The 20,571-nt window shown below is 34.1% G+C and overlaps 1 protein-coding gene and 1 pseudogene across 1 annotated transcript in view; one reads left to right on the top strand and one right to left on the bottom strand.

The window, feature by feature from the left end:
- The window catches only part of LOC145111670 (uncharacterized), a 154,957-nt pseudogene extending 136,232 nt beyond the window's left edge, over window positions 1-18,725 (bottom strand).
- Window positions 270-20,571, top strand: part of LOC145111679 (polyubiquitin-like) — a 35,937-nt gene continuing 15,635 nt past the window's right edge. Inside the window, exon 1 of the mRNA XM_079047938.1 lies at window positions 270-1,151. Coding sequence (XP_078904064.1) covers window positions 286-1,151 — 866 coding nt within the window. The 5' untranslated portion in view covers window positions 270-285. The remainder of the gene's footprint in view (window positions 1,152-20,571) is intronic.

Genomic DNA, 20,571 nt, shown 5'->3' with positions numbered 1-20,571 from the left:
CGAATTTAATATAATGATAACCTGGAAAACCTGTTATCACCGGTAAAAGGGTAAAACCAAACATTTTTTTGAAAATATTAGGGTAAAAACGGATATAAAATTCAACTTTGGACAAAACCGACAAAACTATTAAAACTTAAGGGTTTTTATGACATTAACCTTAAAAAAAAAAAAAAAAAAAAAACAAACAAAAAAAGTTTTTTTTTTTTTTTTTTAACAGAGCCCTGTTAAATTCAATTAAGATCATAACCCTCTTTACTCTTCACCTCCTTCTTGTTAGGCGTTATGCTGACCTTCGTTAAAACCCTCACCGGCAAGACCATTACCTTGGAGGTCGAGAGTTCTGATACAATCGATAATGTCAAAGCCAAATTCCACGATAAAGAAGGCATTCCCCCTAATCAGCAGAGGCTCATTTTCGCCGGGAAGCAGTTGGAAGATAGCCGAACCCTAGCGGACTACAGTATCCAGAAGGAGTCCACCCTTCTTCTCGTCCTTCGTCTCCGTGGTGGAATGCAGATTTTCGTCAAGACGTTAACTGGAAAAACGATCACTTTGGAGGTTGAAAGTTCAGATACGATAGACATTGTGAAGTCTAAGATACAGGACAAGGTAGGGATCTCTTCCGAACAGCAGAGGCTTATCTTTGCCGGCAAACACCTAGCATATGGTCGTTGGACTCTTGCTGGTTACAAAGTCCAGAAGGAATCTACGCTTCATCTTGGGATGAAGATCTTTGTGAGAACGCCAACGGGTAAGATCATCACTATGGTAGTTAAAAACTCAATTACCATTGATAAACTGAAGGCCAAGATTCAGGATTCAGAGAAGATTTCACGGCATCAACAGCATTTGATCATTGCTGGGGAGAACCTTGAGGGTCCTAGAACTTTCAAGGATTATAACATCCAAAAAAACACTCCATTGCACCTGAGTCTACAGTTTGGAGATGAAATGCGGATTTTTGTGAAGACTTTTCCAGGGAGGGCCATCACCCTGGTGATGGAAAGTTGGGAAACCATTCGTGATGTGAATGCAAAAATTCAGGACATAGAGGGGATTCCATGGCATCAACAGTGTTTGATGATTGCTAGCAAGACCCTTGATAATGGTAGAACTTTGAGAGATCATAACATCAGAAAAGAATCTACATTAGACCTTGTTCGGTCGGGAGTATGTGATATGAAGATTTTTGTTGAGACTCATTCAGGGGAGACCATCACTCTGTTGGTGGAGAGCTCAGAGACCATTTATAATATGAAGGCAAAGATTTTGGAGAGATATGGTATTCCACGGGATATGTAATGAATAATGATATAACAGGTTAACTGTAGTACTTATAGAATATAATGAAAACCGTTCTTTAGCGCACAAATGAAAGGTCATATATGATTCAACAACTGACAATTAGCTATAATCTGTTAAAAAGGGTTAGGTCGTATGTGTCTAAATTCCAAATTTTATCACTGAACCATATTTCTTAGATGAGATAATATGAGATTAAGTTGTTAAGATCAAATGGGCAACATGGGGAATCAACAACCATGAATAACAAAAGCAGCAACAGCCAAACGGTCACAAACATTTGGAAGAAGAAACTTGAGGTATGGATTCCTGAATGACGGCTTCTGATAATAGCAATTAACTCGAATTTAGATACAATAAGTGTTAGGTCAGAATGACATTGTGAGATTTTGCTGTCAACAACTCAACATCAGTGGACAGCATGCAGAGACAACAACCATGAATAACAAGGTAACACAGTAGTTAAGAATGAGGTGGCAGCTTCTGATAACGGCAGCTAAGCACAAAGAAGGAGCCACATCAGCAACAGATGCGATTACAGGCAGTGAGATAAAATGATAGGAACCTACTGAACCATGAATTAAACAAAAGAGGCCCAATTACCAGAGTTCAATGCTTGTTTGAGTATTCTCTTCATGTATTATAACTCCACCTAAATCAGCATGTCATTTGGGCTTATGGGCAAATTAATTTGTTATGGGATTTTACTGTCGATGAGTATTGTAGCCAAATTCCCTTTGATGTTATGATTAAATTGGCGTTGGACTTGGTTTACCATGTTAAACGATTAAGGATTTGTTAATTTGATGGATGGAATGGAATTGAGGATCAAATCCTTAGCAATTCTGGATGTGAGGAAGGTTGTAGATGTTGAATGGACTTAAATTAATGTATGATTCCTGGCTTACCCTTTCATCCCTTGAAAAATAAATGCGTTTTCGAAACTTTTGGAGTATTTAATTCCCTCGGAAATGTTTAGGAACTTCCGAGGGATTTCCCAGGAAATATGTAAAAAATGCATTTATGATATTTTTCTCGAAATTTCCTTGAAAATGTGTAGGAGCTACCAATGCATTATAGTTCCTTGGAAATTTTGGTAGGAAACCCCATCTTTTTCTAGTAGTGCTAGTTGTTGGCAAGATTGGAGTAGGAACTTGGAATCTTGAAGAAAGTGGAGTTATTTGTCAATGTGCCCTAGTTGTTGATTTTGTTGGAATCTGACTCAAATGAGTTGTTAGAGTCTTTATTTATTAAAGTATTGACGTTAAAATGGGACATTGAATGTTGGTAAGAAGTTTAACCATTTGCTACTGTTAAAATAGGATTTCATATTATAAAAAAAAAAAAAAAAAAAAAAAAAAAAAAAAAAAAAAACAAACAAACAAACAAACAATGGTGGTGTGTGTTGCTTAAGGGGCTAATGTTGGTTAAGAATCGTGATTTAGGAGGTGAACTTTTAGGTTGTGCTATGCCAATGGCAGGTAATATGACATAGCATGGCCATGTTTTGAATTAAAGTCGGTATTTGCATATCCAAGCATGCCATGGATATGGCCCAGATTGGAACTTTATGTGTTTGTGCATTTTGATTTACAACTATGTGCACATACATGGTTGTGGCCCCGATGGAATTGGTGTGATTTTTCTGTTACATGAATATAGCGAATGTTTGTTCTTTTGATGTTTTTATGTTTTGGGATTTATATATTTATTACTCTCTCCGTCTCATGGTAATAATTTATGTTTTCTTTTTGGTTTATCCCAAAACAATAGTCAATTTCTAAAAATAAATATTAATTTTACCAAAAATACTTTTCATTATTATGTAAACTACCATGAAATTACATACAACAAAAAGGTACAATTGTAATTTCATGTTTTAGGATTTATATATTTATTACTCCTTCCGCCCCATAGTAATAGTACATATTTCCTTTTTGGTTTGTCCCAAAACAATAGTATATTTCTAAAAATAAATATTAGTTTTACCAAAATACTCCTCATTATTAGGTAAACTATCATGGAATTAAATGCAATAAAAATGTACAATTGTCATTTCATTTAATAAAGTTAGTGATAATTAATGTTTCCTTAATGTATGTATTTTTTGTCTGTGGACAATAATTTTATGACAAAGGAAGTATTTGTACAAGATTTTGACATATTTTATTAACATCCAAGAGAGATTAGACTTGTGTTCTAATTAATACTGGAGTTTATGTGTTACTGTTGATTTTATATACATAGAACTTTTTTATTGTAACATTATACAAAAAATCTTATAAATGTGTTCAAGAAATATAATTATAACATGCATTTATGGGTTTACCTTATTACCACTTGAAGTCGCATGAACTTGAATTTTTGGTTGACATGATTTGCACACATTTAGGTGCTGTTTGTTTTTTTGAAGCAAAAATTCATGAAGTCTGCGGACCACCTCTACAACCTTCTGCAGTAGAATGCAGTAGAAGAGGTGGACCAAATGACTGCAGACTGTAATAAGAATCGTGTTTGTTTTTTAACATCTACATGCTGCTGTAGATATTAAAAAAATAAAATAAACTGATTTTATAAATCGAATTTTTTTTTGATACCAAAAATTTAATAATGTATGACATTTCAGCAATAATTTATAATATTTCAGCAAAAAAATAATGATATTTCAACAAAAAAATAAAGATATTTTAGCAAAAAATAAATATATTTCATCAAGAAATTATTAATATTTAATATAAAAAATATGAAAAAAATATCAACAAGAATAAAAAAACGAAAAAAAGGTAAAATAATATTTCAACAACATATAATCAATATTTCAGCAAGAAAAAAAGAAGAAGAAGAGGTTGGAAGAGACAATACAAGTGATGCACCAAACAGAACACGCGCATATGTTTTTTACTCTGAAGACTTCTAAAAAATAAACAACTGCGAGATTAAAAGTGTTGCGCGTGTGCTGCGCAGCGCAGCAATACGAGGTCTGAAGAAGTTTTTTTTTTTTTTACAAAAAACAAACATCACCTTAGTCACTATCTTTTTTTTACCTATTTAATCACTGAACTTCTTTTGTTCACATCCCAACGAACCAGTTCGAGTTGGACCTCACTGCTACAATGAAAGTACACTATGATTCATATAATAAATGAGTAAATTACATGAATAGTTCTTATGGTTTGGGGTAATCTATGTGTTTTGTCCCTGACATGTTTTTCAACTTGGACAATGCCCATAATATTTTTGTTGCGTCATTGGTCACTATTATATTAAAAAAGACTACTTTACCCTTAATGATTTCTTTTAAATGACACAAATATCCTACAATGTTTTAGTAATTTGTCGATTCGGTTCCTAAAATTTTTTTGTTGCCTTATAGAGGCATAAAGTGAGTTTTGTCGGTTCTAAATAGTCATTTTTCAATTTCTGAAGGGGTAACCCGGTTACCCTTTGCTACCTCATTTAATTTTGTCCACATGGGATGAAACCTCTTGCCAACTCATCTTCACCTTGCGTCTCTCTATTTCTCGTTATTTCCTTTCTTTTTAGGATCATTGCTTTCAAGGAAACGACACCAGATTGATCGTAAGACTGTGGGGGAGTGGATGCGGTTTGGCCGCACCTTTTGCCACATAGTCAGAGAAACACCCCCTCCCCCCCTGCGGTTTTGGGTGCGGTTTTACCGCACCTCTCCCCCATTTTGGCCGCGAAATCTTATTGGTAGATGGGAAAGTGACATTGGAAAGGTCATATATATATATATTAATTTATCTATATATTTATCTATATATCACCCATTTTTTTTTTATCAAACCTCACTCAAATTTCTTCATATTTACCTATATATAACCCATTTTCTTTTAATTTATCTATATATTTACGTATATGCTATGTATGTTTAAAATTTCTAGTATTTTAATCTTTTCATTTGTGTTTTTTTAAGGTTGTAGGTTTAAGTTATCTAGTATTTGTTTGCTAAGTTTTTAGGATTTTTTAATGTCATGTTATATTTTTAGTTATTTCAATCATTTGATTGTATTTTTTAATGTCGTGGTATGTTGTTGTTTTTTAAGTAATGCAATGTAATGTTTTTTTTAAGTAATGAAAAGTTTGTATTAAAAATGAAGTTTTTTTAAAAAAAATAAATTGTTAAAAAAGGAGTGTGGCACCACTCCGTGGGTGTGGTAAGAAACCGTACTTTTATGGTAAATGTTGTGGCGCAAAACGAGGGAGTTTGACACTATTCCTCCTGCCTAAGAACCAATTTTCTTCCTTCTCTCAGTTAGCACAACCCCCACCACCGACTCTAGATCGATTGCAGCCGCTTCTTCTTCTCTACCTCTCTAATCGATCATAACCCCTATTCTTTGTGTCTTTTTTTCCAAGTTTTGGAGTTGCCAAGGGGAATAGCAACATGCGATGTTTAATTGTGTGGGATATGATGATAGACACGGGACACTTATGATGGAGATCGTGAGTCCGATATGTGATAATGGAGTGCGGTATGGTGAAGATCAAGTAAAATCAAACACATTTCAAAATCGTTTTATCTTCGATTAAAGATCTCGGACTGGTATTTAATTGTGTTGGATGCTTAAGAAACCCATATTAATCCCTGGATGGATTGAGGAGTTTGGCAAGATGTAGATATCTTGATTTTGGTATTTAATTTTGAACTTGTTGTTAGATTTAAGTTTGATGCTTGAAGAAATATATTTAATGTTCACAACTATCTTAATTTCCAGCAAATTCCACAACAATTTTAAAGTGATAGATAGAGATCTAGAGAGGGATGTTTGGAGAGAGAAAGGGGATTTAGTGTTGTAGTTCAAATCATTAATCTTTTCTGGGTTTAATGAACCATAAATTAACACATAAACATCATTTAGATGATGGTGTTGGAGGTCTGTGGGGAATTGGAACAAAGTCGTACATGTCTTAGTTATCTCTATTTTTGGTGTTTGAATCCGAGATCTTGATATGAACGAGATTATAAACCTGCTTGAACATTTTTTCAATGCTTATCTTGATTTTGGTATTTGATTTTGAAGACAAAGACCAAACCCACGAAGTCAGTTGAAATAAATACAAGGGAGAGGGACGAAGGCTTGATGGTTACTTGATTTTTTGTTTATTTGGTTTTCTTCACTTAAAAAAATCGAGATCAACATTGAGACGTATCATTCGAGGATAGGGGACCATATAAACAGGACACGTCTACTTTATGCCCCTGTAAAGCAACAAAATAACTTTAGGGACTGAATCGACCAACTCCGAAAACATTGTAGTCTATTTATGTCATTTCCCCTTTATTATTTATATTATTAAAAATATCATGGGATCCACACCCATACAAGAAAAACATTAAATCCAATATCTTGAATAAATTTGAAATATAAAAACCTTAAATCCCAAGATGTTGAATAGATATCGAATATAAAAAAGATTAAATTTGAAATAAACACACCCAAATCTAAAGAATTACAATAGGAATGTGAACAAGTCAAATTCGTAAGGAGCATCTCTAAATATTATTAAAAGAGAAACCTTATGACATCATTTTAAATAATCAGGACCTTTGATTATGTTTTAATCTTATGTTTTCTACCATTAGATCGAATTGCTGACATCATCTTCCCTAAATAGAATGTATTTAATTCTAATAAAAGTTTTCCATATTTTAAATCTTGAATTTCAAGTTATAAAGGTTTTAATATTGTCAACTAATTTTATAAAACGTAACTTATATTTTAATTTAGGAAATGTAATAAAGACTATTAAAACTCATCAAAATTAAATTGAATACGACAGAATTCTAATTCAGTCTATGTTTTTTGTAATTAGAAAGCATCCGCTCTTTTTTTCTTATCGACTCACACACACACAAATCCTCCATCCCGATATGTTGAAGCTTCCTTCTTCCTTGTCATGGACGTCGTCGGCGTCTCCGCCTCCAGCTCCCACTATTGCGCCTCCGAAGACTTCTTTAGGTAATGTTTTCAGCCTATCTATTTCTCCTTCTATCTAACCTATGTAACCAGTCTTCCTCTTTCTCCTCAAGTCAAGGATTTGACATAAAATTTGTTGTTCGTCAATATGTCACTATAATTTAACTTATGGTTTGTTCAAAACCGTTTTTAATAATAATAATGAGAAAATTGGTTATGTGTGTTTTAATCGATTTGAAAATTGGTTATGTAACTTTGACGCACTTTTGATTTTCTGAATTGAAGATGAAACACTGAAGTTTCAGAACTTAACACTCATCAACGTCGGAATTCTACTACCATTGGGATATCATAGAGTGGACAAATGTTGAAACAGTAAATTGATTCTAGGTTGGTCTTTATTTTGTAACAATCCTACATTGTTATTAGTTATGACATGATCGTGACCTTTTTTGTTTTTTAATCTTTACTTCTTACTAAATATTTGAATTTGAATTTGGGGGTGTGCTCATTTGCGGGATTCTGAGAAGGATTGCTAAGAATCAGTCATTCCATTTCTTTCCCCAATTCCATCATATCAAACTATAAACTTTCTTAATATTTCTTTTTGGCAGGAATCTTAGAGTTATCCAACGAAGCATCTTTTATTGTTATTTTCATCTTGTGCTTAAATCAAAATCCTAATTCCTATAAACAATGGGTGAGTTTTGTATAAACTGTTTTTTTACTATTTAGTTCACACAAAAAAAAGTTATCATGGGTTTCGTCGCTTATTGATTTGGTTTAATCTATCTTTCTGACCATGAATCAAACCGAAATCTAATAAAATTTACTTTTATTGCAGATTTGTTCATTTCGGGTTTTCAAGCATCATGAAATTACATAAGCTTTTTCCTTATGAGCCCTAGGTATATACAACCCCCTTCACCAAAAACTTATTTCAATTTCAGTTTTGCCTTCTTGATTTGATCCCATAAAACCAGTACATCTCCTCTTCTCTGTAAACCTATTGTGACATCCCCAATTTCACGGCCATAAAAGACCGATTTTGTTTATGTTTTTTAAAATAAAATCAGAGTAATCCTTTTAAAAGATGTTGCGGAATTTGTTCTCAAAACAAAACATGATAAAAGTTTATCAAAACTTTTCTTTAAGATATATATAATTTCCTTTTATATCAAAACCTCGGGATGTCATGTTCCGATACAGATCAAAAGCATAAACAAGACATTATAAGCCTTACAACAGTTATTTATAACTACTGGCCTATAATCCAAAAATCACTCATCATCATCATCCGACTATGCTCGGGGTCCACTATCTGTAATATAAAAAGCTGAGTGGGTCAGGCTTGGAAGCCTGGTGAGCATATAGGGTTTTCAACCCACAATAAATAATAAACTCTTTAAGTTTATCAATCAACAAATAATTTATTAATTTCATCAACCAAAAACAACCCTAATTACCCGTTCCCGTTATCCTCACCTTACGTCCCTAAAACAACTATCACAAGGGACCTAGCCTAAGGATTTTCATTAGGGGTGACAACATTGTTTTCCTCAACAATTTATGTCAAACAAGACAACCAATAAGGTGACAACTTTGATTTCCTCAGCAAATTATGTCAAACAAGACAAACATCAGGATGACAACATTGCTTTCCCTCAGCAATTTATGTCAAACAAAACAACCTAACATAAAACAACCAATAAGGTGACAACGTTGCTTTCCTTCAGCAATTTATGTCAAATAAGACAACCAAAATGGTGACAACATTGCTTTCCTCAGCAATTTATGTCAAACAAACATCGAGGTGACAACATTGCTTTTCTCTCAGCAATTTATGTCAAAAGGGTGACAACATTGCTTTTCCTCAGCAATTTATGTCAAATAAAACAAACACCGGGGTGACAACATTGCTTTCCTTCAACAATTTATGTCAAATAGGCACGAAGTCACATCGTCGCCAAGGTTTATACAACAGGCACTACGTCACATAGTCGCCAGGGTATATACAATAGGCACTATGTCTCATAGTCGCCAGGGTTTATCTAATAGGCACGAAGTCACATCGTCGCCAAGGTTTACACAACAGGCACTACGTCACATAGTCGCCAGGGTTTATACAACAGGCACTAAGTCCATAGCTGCCAACGTACTTCTATATTGTACTAAATTCATAGCTACCAACGTACATCTATACTGTACTTTTATCCCTCCTACTTTATCTACCCATGTTTTACCCAACATATTTAAAGATAAAATATTTATACATTTTAAATAATTTTAAACATGTATAATACATTCATTCAACATCCATCTCAAATAAACAAACAACATATATACACATAGCACGTATTTTATATAAAATACTTCATATCTATGTGTAAGATGAAAGTGACTACACACTCACCTGATTTAATGAAAATCGGGCAGCAATTCGTTTCCTAAAACGGTCGTTTCTAATAAAACCGGGAGTTTTATTGAGAAACCGGGCTCTGCGAAGGGTCGGGCTTCGACACCGAAAAGATAAATTTTCCGGGTCTTCGGGCACTTCGGAACGTATTTCGGACTTTAGAAATGATACCGGGGCTTCGGGGGAAGTCAAAATGATAAAAAGGATGAAAAATGGGTGAAAAGTGGCAAATTTCGGATTCTACCCGGGAAGTCTTGCAGCCACTACTATATATAGTAGCGAGGCTTGGATCCGAACCGAGGAGGGAAAGGCACGCGTCTGCGAGGCTCGGACCAGGTGGCAGCAGGGTGAGGCTCGGATTGGTCAGCTACGAGCTTCGGATTGGTCAGCAGCCTCGGTCCAATCAGGAGGCTACACGTATGCGAAGGGGTGTCCGAGGAGCAGCCGCGGGGTGTCTCCTGCGAGGCTGTCCGAATGCGAGTGGACCGCGGACTTGGTCCAATCAGAAGACGACACGCGAAGCTCGGTCCTATCAGGAGGTGCCACGTGGAGGCCTCGCATGCGAGGGATGACGTGTCTGAGGTGACTCAGCGAAATTTCCCGGTTTTGGGGATTTTTCTCGTTTTTCGTGCCAAAACTTCTAAAATCCATAACTTTCGCATACGAGCTCCGTTTTTGACGTTCTTTATATGCACGCGTAGGTAAAATTATGCTCTACAACTTTCGTTTAGACTTCGTCGGCTAATTTTGACTTTAATTTTTATATTATTATTTTTAACAGACCGGGACAGGAAATCCGTTAAAAATTCATAATTTCTTCATCCGACGTCCGTTTTCGTCTGTCTTTTTACCGTTGTGCTACAAATGACGAGACCTTCGATTCTCGTTTAGGTCGTGTCGGCTAAAAATCACTCGATCTAAAATTCGAGTTTTTAGCTGTCTACTGCTAAGCTGAAACTTCGAAAAATCATAACTTCCTCATACGAAGTCAGATTTGGGCGTTCTTTTTATCGAACTTCTCGGTTTAACGAATACTACGAGTTTTGTTTAGATCACTAAGGCTAAAAAGTAGTTTATCAAAAACTCACTTTTTACGACATTCGGCACCGTGCCGGTTTTGTCGCGAAACTTCGACAGGTCATAACTTCTTCGTTATAACTCGGATTTCGACATTCTTTATATATCCGGAAACCTTGAGACATATACTACAACTTGGTTAAGATTAATCCTTCTAAATAATCTTCCATCAAAAAGTCATTTTTGATGTTTATCATCTCTAAATTGACTAGCCCGGATCTACGGGCGTTACACCTATCTCTTGGATTATTGAGTTTTTTCAAAAGTATTCCTTATATACTTATTTTATTATAGTTTCAGTTCACAGATAAATGTGTTGAATCAAGAAGAAGAAACCACTACAACCACATTTTCCATGTTGAAAAAAGCTTAATGTTACATGGCATATTTTTCAGCTATGCCTATGTTCGTCTCTTTTCCTGGTTGCATAAGTATTTTAATTCTACAACTACAAAACCAAAACCACAAAAAAAAAACTGTAAATCTTACAAGACATTTTTGATTTGTTTTAATTAGAATAATTATTTTACTTATTGTACATTATTTGTTTTAGCTAACTGTAATATTATTTTATTTATTTTATATTTATGATTTTTATCGAGGATTTTAGAATAACTTAACTTTGATTCAACAAGGTCCATGTTATTGTAACTTGATTAGTATCGGTCCACATCATAGGTTTGTAATAATTAAGACTTCAGAGAAAGTCTTAAAAGTCTTTTTGGCTTTTGCTCATATTTACTAAAAATCGTAACTTGATTAGTATCGGTCCACATCATAGGTTTGTAATGATTTTGGGTTTCCCTGATTCATGATTCGGCAGATCATAATTATTATCGCTACCAGGCAACTAGTTTATGTACACAAGCAATTGAAATAAATAATAGTGATTGATCCAAAGTATACATAAGTATACACAAGCAATCTAAACACTATTTCTTGTAGCATTCTGTATTATAATAATCATAACATTTTAATTAATTATTATCACATAATCATTTTCTATCTTTTTGTACCTTAATTAATGTATATGAATTGTTTTAAACAGGCTGATATAAATGAAGTTGCATCAACATTCACTATGGTAAAAAGACAAAAAGGTGGTGAACCTCATAGAATCCAATAAAGATACCTAAATTCTTTCTGAATCATCTTTAAACAAGCTTGTTGGAGTTGCTGACATGCACAACTTAGAGGGATATTTAAAATAATTTAGCTATTGTCTATTAATCTTAGAAATAAATGCAAGAAACATCAACACACTTTCATTTATTTGTGCCTTATACCATTTCTACTTTCATTTCTTTAATATACAAATCAATGAAGTACAACCATCAATGGTACTTCATTTTTCATAAAAATGACAAAAAAGCCCTTGTCTTTTTGTAAGAAATGGATCCTCCAACTACCCTTACATGTAATCTAAGACGATATCAATAACAAGCTCTTTATTGGATGACAGAATCAGAGAAAGGTATGGATGTTGAAAAAGCAGAAGAAACACTTCGTCCACGTTGGGGTGCATATATTATATGTGATGAGTATGATACTTTAAATCTCAAATTTTAATTATATAAAGAAAATTTTCCTTTTTTTAATTAATAAATTATTTACTTTAACAGAAGGGCCACTCAATTTATGTAAGTATGTTATGTGGGGAAGAAACTACTAAATTGCCAAAAGCAACAAAAACAACCATTAATTACAAGAAATATTAATGTACTTTCACTTCCATTGCTTTATTTATTAAAGTGTCATACTTTAATTTTTTCTTGTTACAACGTTGTACTTTAAAAATCAAATTAATTTCTTAAAAGACCTTATATTTTGTTATTTTTCCCGGATTAAATCTCAACTTTATTTTTTTTTTCTTAAAAAGACCATGTATATTTTCATTTTTTTAAAAAAAAAACCCTCAACCTTCTAACTGTTTCCGAACAAATCCTCAAATTTATTTTGTTTTTTCAAAAAAATCCTCACATTCTACAAGCTTTCAACAAAAAATAACTAAAAGGGTATGATCAGGAAAAACCAAAAAAATACAAGGTCTTTTTCAAGAAAAAAAAATTGAGGTTTAATCTGGAAAAACACAAAATATAAGGTCTTTTATGAGATTAAACCTTAAAAATCCAAATACAAAGTGTAGATTTTTTAAAGTATAATGTCGTAATAAAAAAAGATCGAAGCTTTAATGTTGTAATTGAGTGAATTCTTCAATGTAAATTTTATTAATAAGAAAAAAGTTAAAAGTAAAATGTTTTAAAAGAAAAAAAGAAAGTTAGATGCTATGACACACAAATAAATGAAAGTATTTAGTTTGATAATAAATACACATAATAATGATTTTTTTTCTTTTTGTGATTTGATTAAAATTGTACAGATATTAGCCGATGCAATAGGACTTGGTAAATCTGTGATGACAATTTCTTTGATCCTTGCAAGAACACGAAAAGGAACCCTAGAAATTGAGGGAAAAAAAGATTTCATAAAAAGTAGAATAAAACTTCTCAAAAAATACCACGAGGTGGAATACTCATTGTTTGTCCTATGGCTTTGTTGAGTCAATGGAAGGTTTGACTTTTTGTCTTTATATGTTACACTGACAATGACTTACTCATTTGCTTCAGCTACAATCAGAATTAGGATAATAGGAATTAGAAGGTAAAAAAAGTCAATTGTAGACTCTGAGACCAATAAATTCACAGAATTTTGAATGATGTTAAAAGAAATAGTGTTACTTATATTTGGGACTTACTTTTATCAAAGGTATAGTTGAAGATTAATTTAGTGACAAAATTAATCTTTTTTTTTCTGTTTTTTCTTAATGTTATGTTGGTTAGACTCTTGGATTTCTTCATGGTCTTTTTAGGTCATCAATATTCATTTTGACATGCTTTTGGTTGTTGGTTCAGGTTGTCAGTCCCTTTCAACAAGGCTAGATCTTCTATTAAATTATTTCTGGTTAATTATGTTTAGTTTAGACTTTATGGTTAATTCTAAGTGATCGAACTGTTGTCTATTATAACCTTTCGTGAATTATTTTGAATTGTCATACTGTAGGGATCCTTGATGAAATCTTATAACACTATAATTCTATGTAATGCCTAATCGACATATTTACAAGATTAATAGAGCTTGCACCGGGACATATGGACAAAGCAATCCAAACTAAAGGTAAAAGGCAACAACATTTTGTTCATATTACAATTATATTTTATTTCTAATTCCAGAGAAGTGGTTTTGATTTTGGGTCTTCCTCATGGCTGCTCGATGGTGGAATCGAAAATACCCTAAAAGGTTTATTTTTAACTCAAACTTGAGCAATGCTTTGGTTCATCAGGTTTAGTAACCTCTAAAATTTCCAATTTCCTAATTCACATTTTTTTCTATAATTTACTAACCATGTTAGTATTGAAGAATTTTTGCTTAAATTTATCAACCGAACTTACATTTTTTTCTTTAATTTCCAAATTTACACAGTTTGCTTTTAGTGTGGGAGGGGGCAATTTTGATGAAGTTGCTCTAAGCAAATAGGTATAATCAACGAAATGAGTAAATTACATTATAAGGGTTGTTTTCTATTTTTATATTGATCAAGTGCAAGAAGCCTCATCCAAATTCCATGCGACATTTATCTTTTTCTTTAAACTCCTAATAAGTACCGGATGCTTTCCTAGAAGTAAAAAAATACACAATGTTTATAAGTTTCTTGACTATAGTAACCACCAGGTGTTTGACAAAATTTTACAAAGAAACCTACATTTCCTTTGTTTCTTTCATTAGATAGAGTAGAGTCAAATATTTGATTTTTTGGGGTTTGGTTGAGATTTTAGTAATTCTTTTTAACAATATTTCACTGAATTTAAATTCCATAAGTTTGATATTTAAATTAAAATTTTTCGGAGAACTCATCATGTGAAACTTCTTTCATATGTATCATTTGGATGTCATTCTGATACGTAATGGTATGCTTACTTCTTTGTTTTAGTGTCATTATTCTTCATTTTCAAAAATGAGTTATGTTTCATTGTAAGCCTATTAATTATAACTTATATATTGAAGTTTTTTCCTATTATTTCAGGAATTTGGTGGCTAATAACTCCAAATTTGATAACATAAACAAAAGGCAACCATTTAAAGTCTCATTGTATCTGAAATAATCAATATTGGAAGATGTTACATAGCTTAACTGAAGCTCTTTGTTGGTTTCAGTTTGTTCTTACTTATCTTGATGGGAGACAAGTTCTTATTCAAACAAACCCTATAGAACTCATCAAATATGGTACATGAAAATCAAATACCATTTTTGACTTCCCATTTTTTATTCTCCTTCGCAAAAGTTTTGGTTTTTATGTTAAAATCAAAGACTATTTTCTTAAATCTGATTAATAATCTTTTCAAAAAAATTATAATCGGTAGAAAAATGTAAGATTTGATTTGGATGCAAGAAATAACAATGTACTTTCCTTGACTTGTTTATTATAGAGTTGTACTTTGGAAAATCTACCCATTTATTAAATGTCATCCATATACAAATCAATTTTCACTGTAGAAAAATGTAAACGTAAAATGTTATAATTCGCAATGTCTTAATAATAAAACTGAAAGTATATTGTTGAAATAGAAAGAATTTAAAGTAGGATTCTGTATTACAAAAATAATTAAGTTTATGTTGTTATTTCTTATAATCATTTTTTATATATTAGTTAATACGATTCTAAAAAATGAGTCGCTTTGGGTATAATATTGTATTGCAAAAAGGTTAAACTGATAAAAAAATTTTAAAAAAGAAATTGGATGTACAATTTAAAAGTTGTATAAAGCATACCAATATTTTATTATATCATTATTTCTGCTAAATCTTTTTTTTTTTTTTTTTTTTTGCAAAAATTAACAATTAACTTTCACTGTTTTTTGTTTATTAAGCATCTTACTAACATTTTTTTTCCTAATTATAATATTGTATTTTGAAAATTCTATCAATGTATAGCAATGTCATTCATATACAACGCAATTGCTATCTAGGTATGAAAAAAACGAAAGTATGCTTTAATTTGAGTAGATTCTCTAAAGTACATTGTCTTATTATGAAAAGAACTTAAATTACAATGTTGAAATGACATGTGTTGACATGAATTAGCAACTAAGATTTCATTTATGACAAAGAAATTCGTTCAACTAATAAAACAAAACATATTGTCTACAAAGAGGTCCTTCAACGATTATAGATATTTACCAATTTCAATGTTTTTTATACATATTTCAATAACATCAATAATCATAATTGTTTTTGATAAATATTGTGCAATATCTTTATACAATTCTATGTTTTTTATGCATTTCCCCCGCGTTTAACGCGGGTGATAATCTAGTTCACATACATTACAATATCAAAATATAATGCGAAACTCATTACATTTAGAGTTTGTATTTTAGTTCTCAAAATATACCAATAAGAAGAAGCAACAGAACACCTAAAGTATCTACTTACCCTTAGTCCCTTACCCAATCACCTAAAGTTGCAATTTTAGTTGTCAAACATGTATTATTAGCTTAAAAGGTGAGTCTATGAGTGGTTTTTCTTATGATAACACACCTAATATGTTAGTTTTGTGATTAACCCTCTTCTAACTGGTTACATAGTAGCTCATTCATATGGCAAATACACATTTCCCTGGGACTTTTATCAAACACTATGTGTTCATCTAAATGGCCTGTAATATTGAGAAGAATAAAGAAAAACTTCACTGAATTTCATCCATCCTTTGCCCCTCAGTCGCTCTCCTTTCTTCTTCAGCTTCATGCAACACAACCAATGTTATGAAAAACAATAACCAAATAATACACCAATAACAGTAACACATTGACACATTGCAGTCAAGCATCATACCTTTGTATACAAAATAAAGGTTCCATAACTACAACTATGCAAGAGCACCAACAAGAAATACAGCCAGCAATATCGTTAGTATCAACATATCTAATCACACATACTAAACTAGTTTCCACCAATATGAAAAAGTTTCCAGTAAATTATCTCCCAGATTCAGAGTTTGGTATCATTAACACAATGCACAATGAAGATACATTGTTTTCATGATTGACCACCTACACTTACTCGCAGGAGAAGGTTCAGAGTAGAATCCTGCTCAATATTATTATCAGCCAAAGTCCACCCATCTAGTTTCTTCCCATCAAATATAAGCTCCTGCTGATCAACTGGAATTCCCTCTTTCTCCTCAATCATTTCCATCAAACTATCAATAGTGTCCGAGCTTTCCACCTCCAGGCTGATGGTTTTCCATGTCAAAATCTTAACAAAAATCCGCATATTACCTTTTCCCAACCTCATAAACAGATCCAATGTTGATCCTTGTTTGATGTTATAATCCTTCAAAGTTACATCATCTTTAAGGTTCTTTCCAGCAATGGTCAAACGTTGCTGATGCGGAATCCCCTCTATTTCCTGAATCTTTGACTTCACAGTATCAATGTCCTCTGATCTCTCCATCTCCAGCTTGATGGTCTTCCCAGTCAAAGTCTTAACAAAAATTGGCGTAGTATCTCCTCCCAACCTCACAACCAGTTCCAATCTAGACCGATGTTGGATGTTATGATCCTCCCAAGTTTTATCATCCTCTAGGATCTTTCCATCAATGATCAAAAGCCGTTGACGCCATGGAATACCCTCTTTCTCCTGAATCTTTGCTTTCACATCACCAATTGTCTGCGAGTTGTTCACCTCCAGCGTGATGATCTTTCCTTTAAATGTCTTAATTAAAATCTGAAAAATGCCTCCTAGCAGTCTCACAATCAAGTGCAATGTAGATTTATTTTTTGATGTTATGATCGGCCAAAGTTGTACCATCATCGAGTTGACTTCCTTTAAAAATCAACCGCTGTTGACAAGGTAGAATCCCCTCTCTTTCCTGAATCATTTCTTTCACATCACCAATGTTTTCATGCTTGTGCACCACTAGTGAGATGGTCTTACCTGTCAAAGTCCAAACAAAAATCTGCATCTCACCTCCTGCTTTAAACCTCAGAGTCGTGTGCAATGTAGATCCGTTTTGGATGTTTTGATCTCTCAAAGTTCTACCATCGTCTAGGTTCTTTCCAGCAATGATCAAACTATATCGAGAAATTGGAGTCCCATCTATCTTACGAATCTTTTTCTTCACATTACCAATGGTCTCAGAGCTGTCCACCACCAATGAGATAGTCTCCCCTGTCAAAGTCTTAACAAAAATCCGCATATCTCCTCTCAACCAAAGACTCAAGTGCAATGTAGATTCTTTTTCGATATTATAATCAGCCAAAGTTCTAGAACCCTCGAGGGCCTTCTCTTCCATGGTCAAAAGCTGATGTTGCGGTTCAATCCACTCTATTTCCTCAATCTTCGACTTCATTTTACCAATTGTCTCCGAGCTGTTAACTTCCAAAGTAATGGTCTTGCCCATTGGCGTTCTGACAAAGATTTGCATCCCGCCACGAAGACGGAGGACGAGATGCAACGTGGATTCCTTCTGAATACTGTAATCAGCAAGAGTACGCCCATCTTCTAGCTGTTTGCCGGAAAAGATAAGCCTCTGCTGATCTGGAGGGATCCCTTCCTTTTTTTGTATCTTAGCCTTAAGATTGTAAATCGTATCAGAAGTTTCAACGTCCAGGGTGATCGTTTTTCCCGTTAACGTTTTGATAAATATCTGCATTCCACCACGGAGACGGAGGATGAGATGAAGGGTCGATTCCCTCTGAATATCGTAGTCCGCTAGGGTTTTGCCATCTTCCAACTGCTTTCCGGTGAAAATGAGCCTCTGCTGATCAGGTCGAATACCTTTCTTGTCATGAATCTCGGCTTTGATGTTATCAATGATATCCGAACTATCGACCTCCAAGGTAATGGTCTTTCCCGCGAGGGTTTTGACGAAGATCTGCATGCCGCCGTGAAGATTGAGAGTGAATAATGAGGGTTTTGATCGATGGGCTTGGTTTGAATGTAAGGAACGAAAAATGAATAGACCAATGGCTAAAGAAAAAAAATATCTACATGAGTAAAGTGCACAAATGGTCCCTATGGTTAGCTGAAAATTGTCACTTTAGTCCAAAAAAGTTTGGACTAGCACTAGAGGTCCAAACTTTTCATTTTGTTGCGAGTTTGGTCCAATTTGCTTTGAACTTTTTTATAATGACGATTTTGCCGTTGTATTTTCTTTTTTTCAATTTTTTATTACATAAATAAAAAAAAATGAAAAAGAAAATACTCTCTCTCTCTCTCCACCTTATACCCCTTCATCAACGCCACCATCATCAGTCAACAATACAACCACCGACACTGGCCAACATAACAACCACCACCACTACGACTGTAACATCCCAATTTTCAAGGCCAAAAATTACATTTTTAAATACGTTATTATAAAACCAACAGTATAATAAAACATCCATAATATCATGGCATGCCAAAACCAAAGTAGAAATAATCAAAACATGTTATTAAAAAAAACAATATCAGAGTGTAATCCCAAAGATCTCATATGCGGAAAACCATAGTGTGATGCGCTGCGATCGAGCCGGCTCCTTTCCTTTGAAAACGAGTACCTGAAACCAAAACTGTAAACCGTAAGCACGAAGCTTAGTGAGTTCCCCCATTATACCACATACCATACAATCACATAACATACATACTGCCATGCAATTCTGGGGTGCCCGACCTACCTGGTCCGGCCATTCTGGGGTGCCGACCTACCTATGTCAAGCCATTCTGGGGTGCTGACAAACCCATGTCAAGCCTTTCTTGGGTGCTGACCTACCCGTATCAAGCCATTATGGGGTGCTGACCTACCCGTGTCAAGCCATTCTGGGGTGCTGACCTACCCGTCGGTCCTAACAACCGAACCTCGGGGACTATTCCACCCCTACTACTACTATCACATATATCATAACATAAACATACTATCAGACATATTTGGGGTGTCTGAACTACCCTTCGGTCCTAACAACCGAACTTGGGGACTATTCCCCTCCTACTACCACTATCACATATAACATATCATGCCAGCATATAAACATATCATAACATACTGTCAAACATATCTGGGGTGCCCGACCTACCCTTCGGTCCTAGCAACCGAACTTGGGGACTATTCTCCCCCTACTATCACTATCACATATAACATATCATGCCAGCATATAACATATCAGGTAGTAGCAAACCTAGATGAATATCACAAAGACAATCATCTAACATACAACTCCTACTGGTGGGTCGGCATTGTGGCCGTAGACCCACCGCTACTGGAAGGTAACTCACCTCACACTGCTGAAGTACCGTAGACACAATACCACACTGCTGAAGTCCCGCAGACTCAACCCCAGCTGCTGGCTGACAGATTCCCGAACTGTCAACACCAAAATAACACCCAATTAATAATTGGGTTCCACTACATAACCATAAGTACATACTTTGGATAATTACTACATTACCCCGTGCTAGGCTTTATTCAAGCCCAAGGCCCAATCCAAAGCCCAAAAGTCCAACTATGGCTCAAAGCCCAACATATGGCCCGATTTTCCAAATTGGGCCCAAACCTTCACATGGTCTCATTCTGAGGCCCAACCAAAAGTCCAGTCCAACATTCGACATTCTATGGCCCAAAATCATATAACCATTAAGGCCCAAACTATGGCCCATCTATGGCCCAATTTTCCAAATTGGGCCCAAACCCCTTACATGGGCCTTACCCTAGGCCCATTAAATATTCTAGTCAATTTGCTTGACTTTGGATGGCCCATTAATAACGCAATCATCAAGGCCCAATAGAAGGCCCA

The sequence above is a fragment of the Lactuca virosa genome, chromosome 5 (genome assembly GCF_052849685.1).
Source record: "Lactuca virosa cultivar CGN04683 chromosome 5, Lactuca_virosa_CGN04683_v6, whole genome shotgun sequence".
NCBI classification, from domain to species: domain Eukaryota; kingdom Viridiplantae; phylum Streptophyta; class Magnoliopsida; order Asterales; family Asteraceae; genus Lactuca; species Lactuca virosa.
This window is presented reverse-complemented; position numbering and strand designations above follow the sequence as displayed.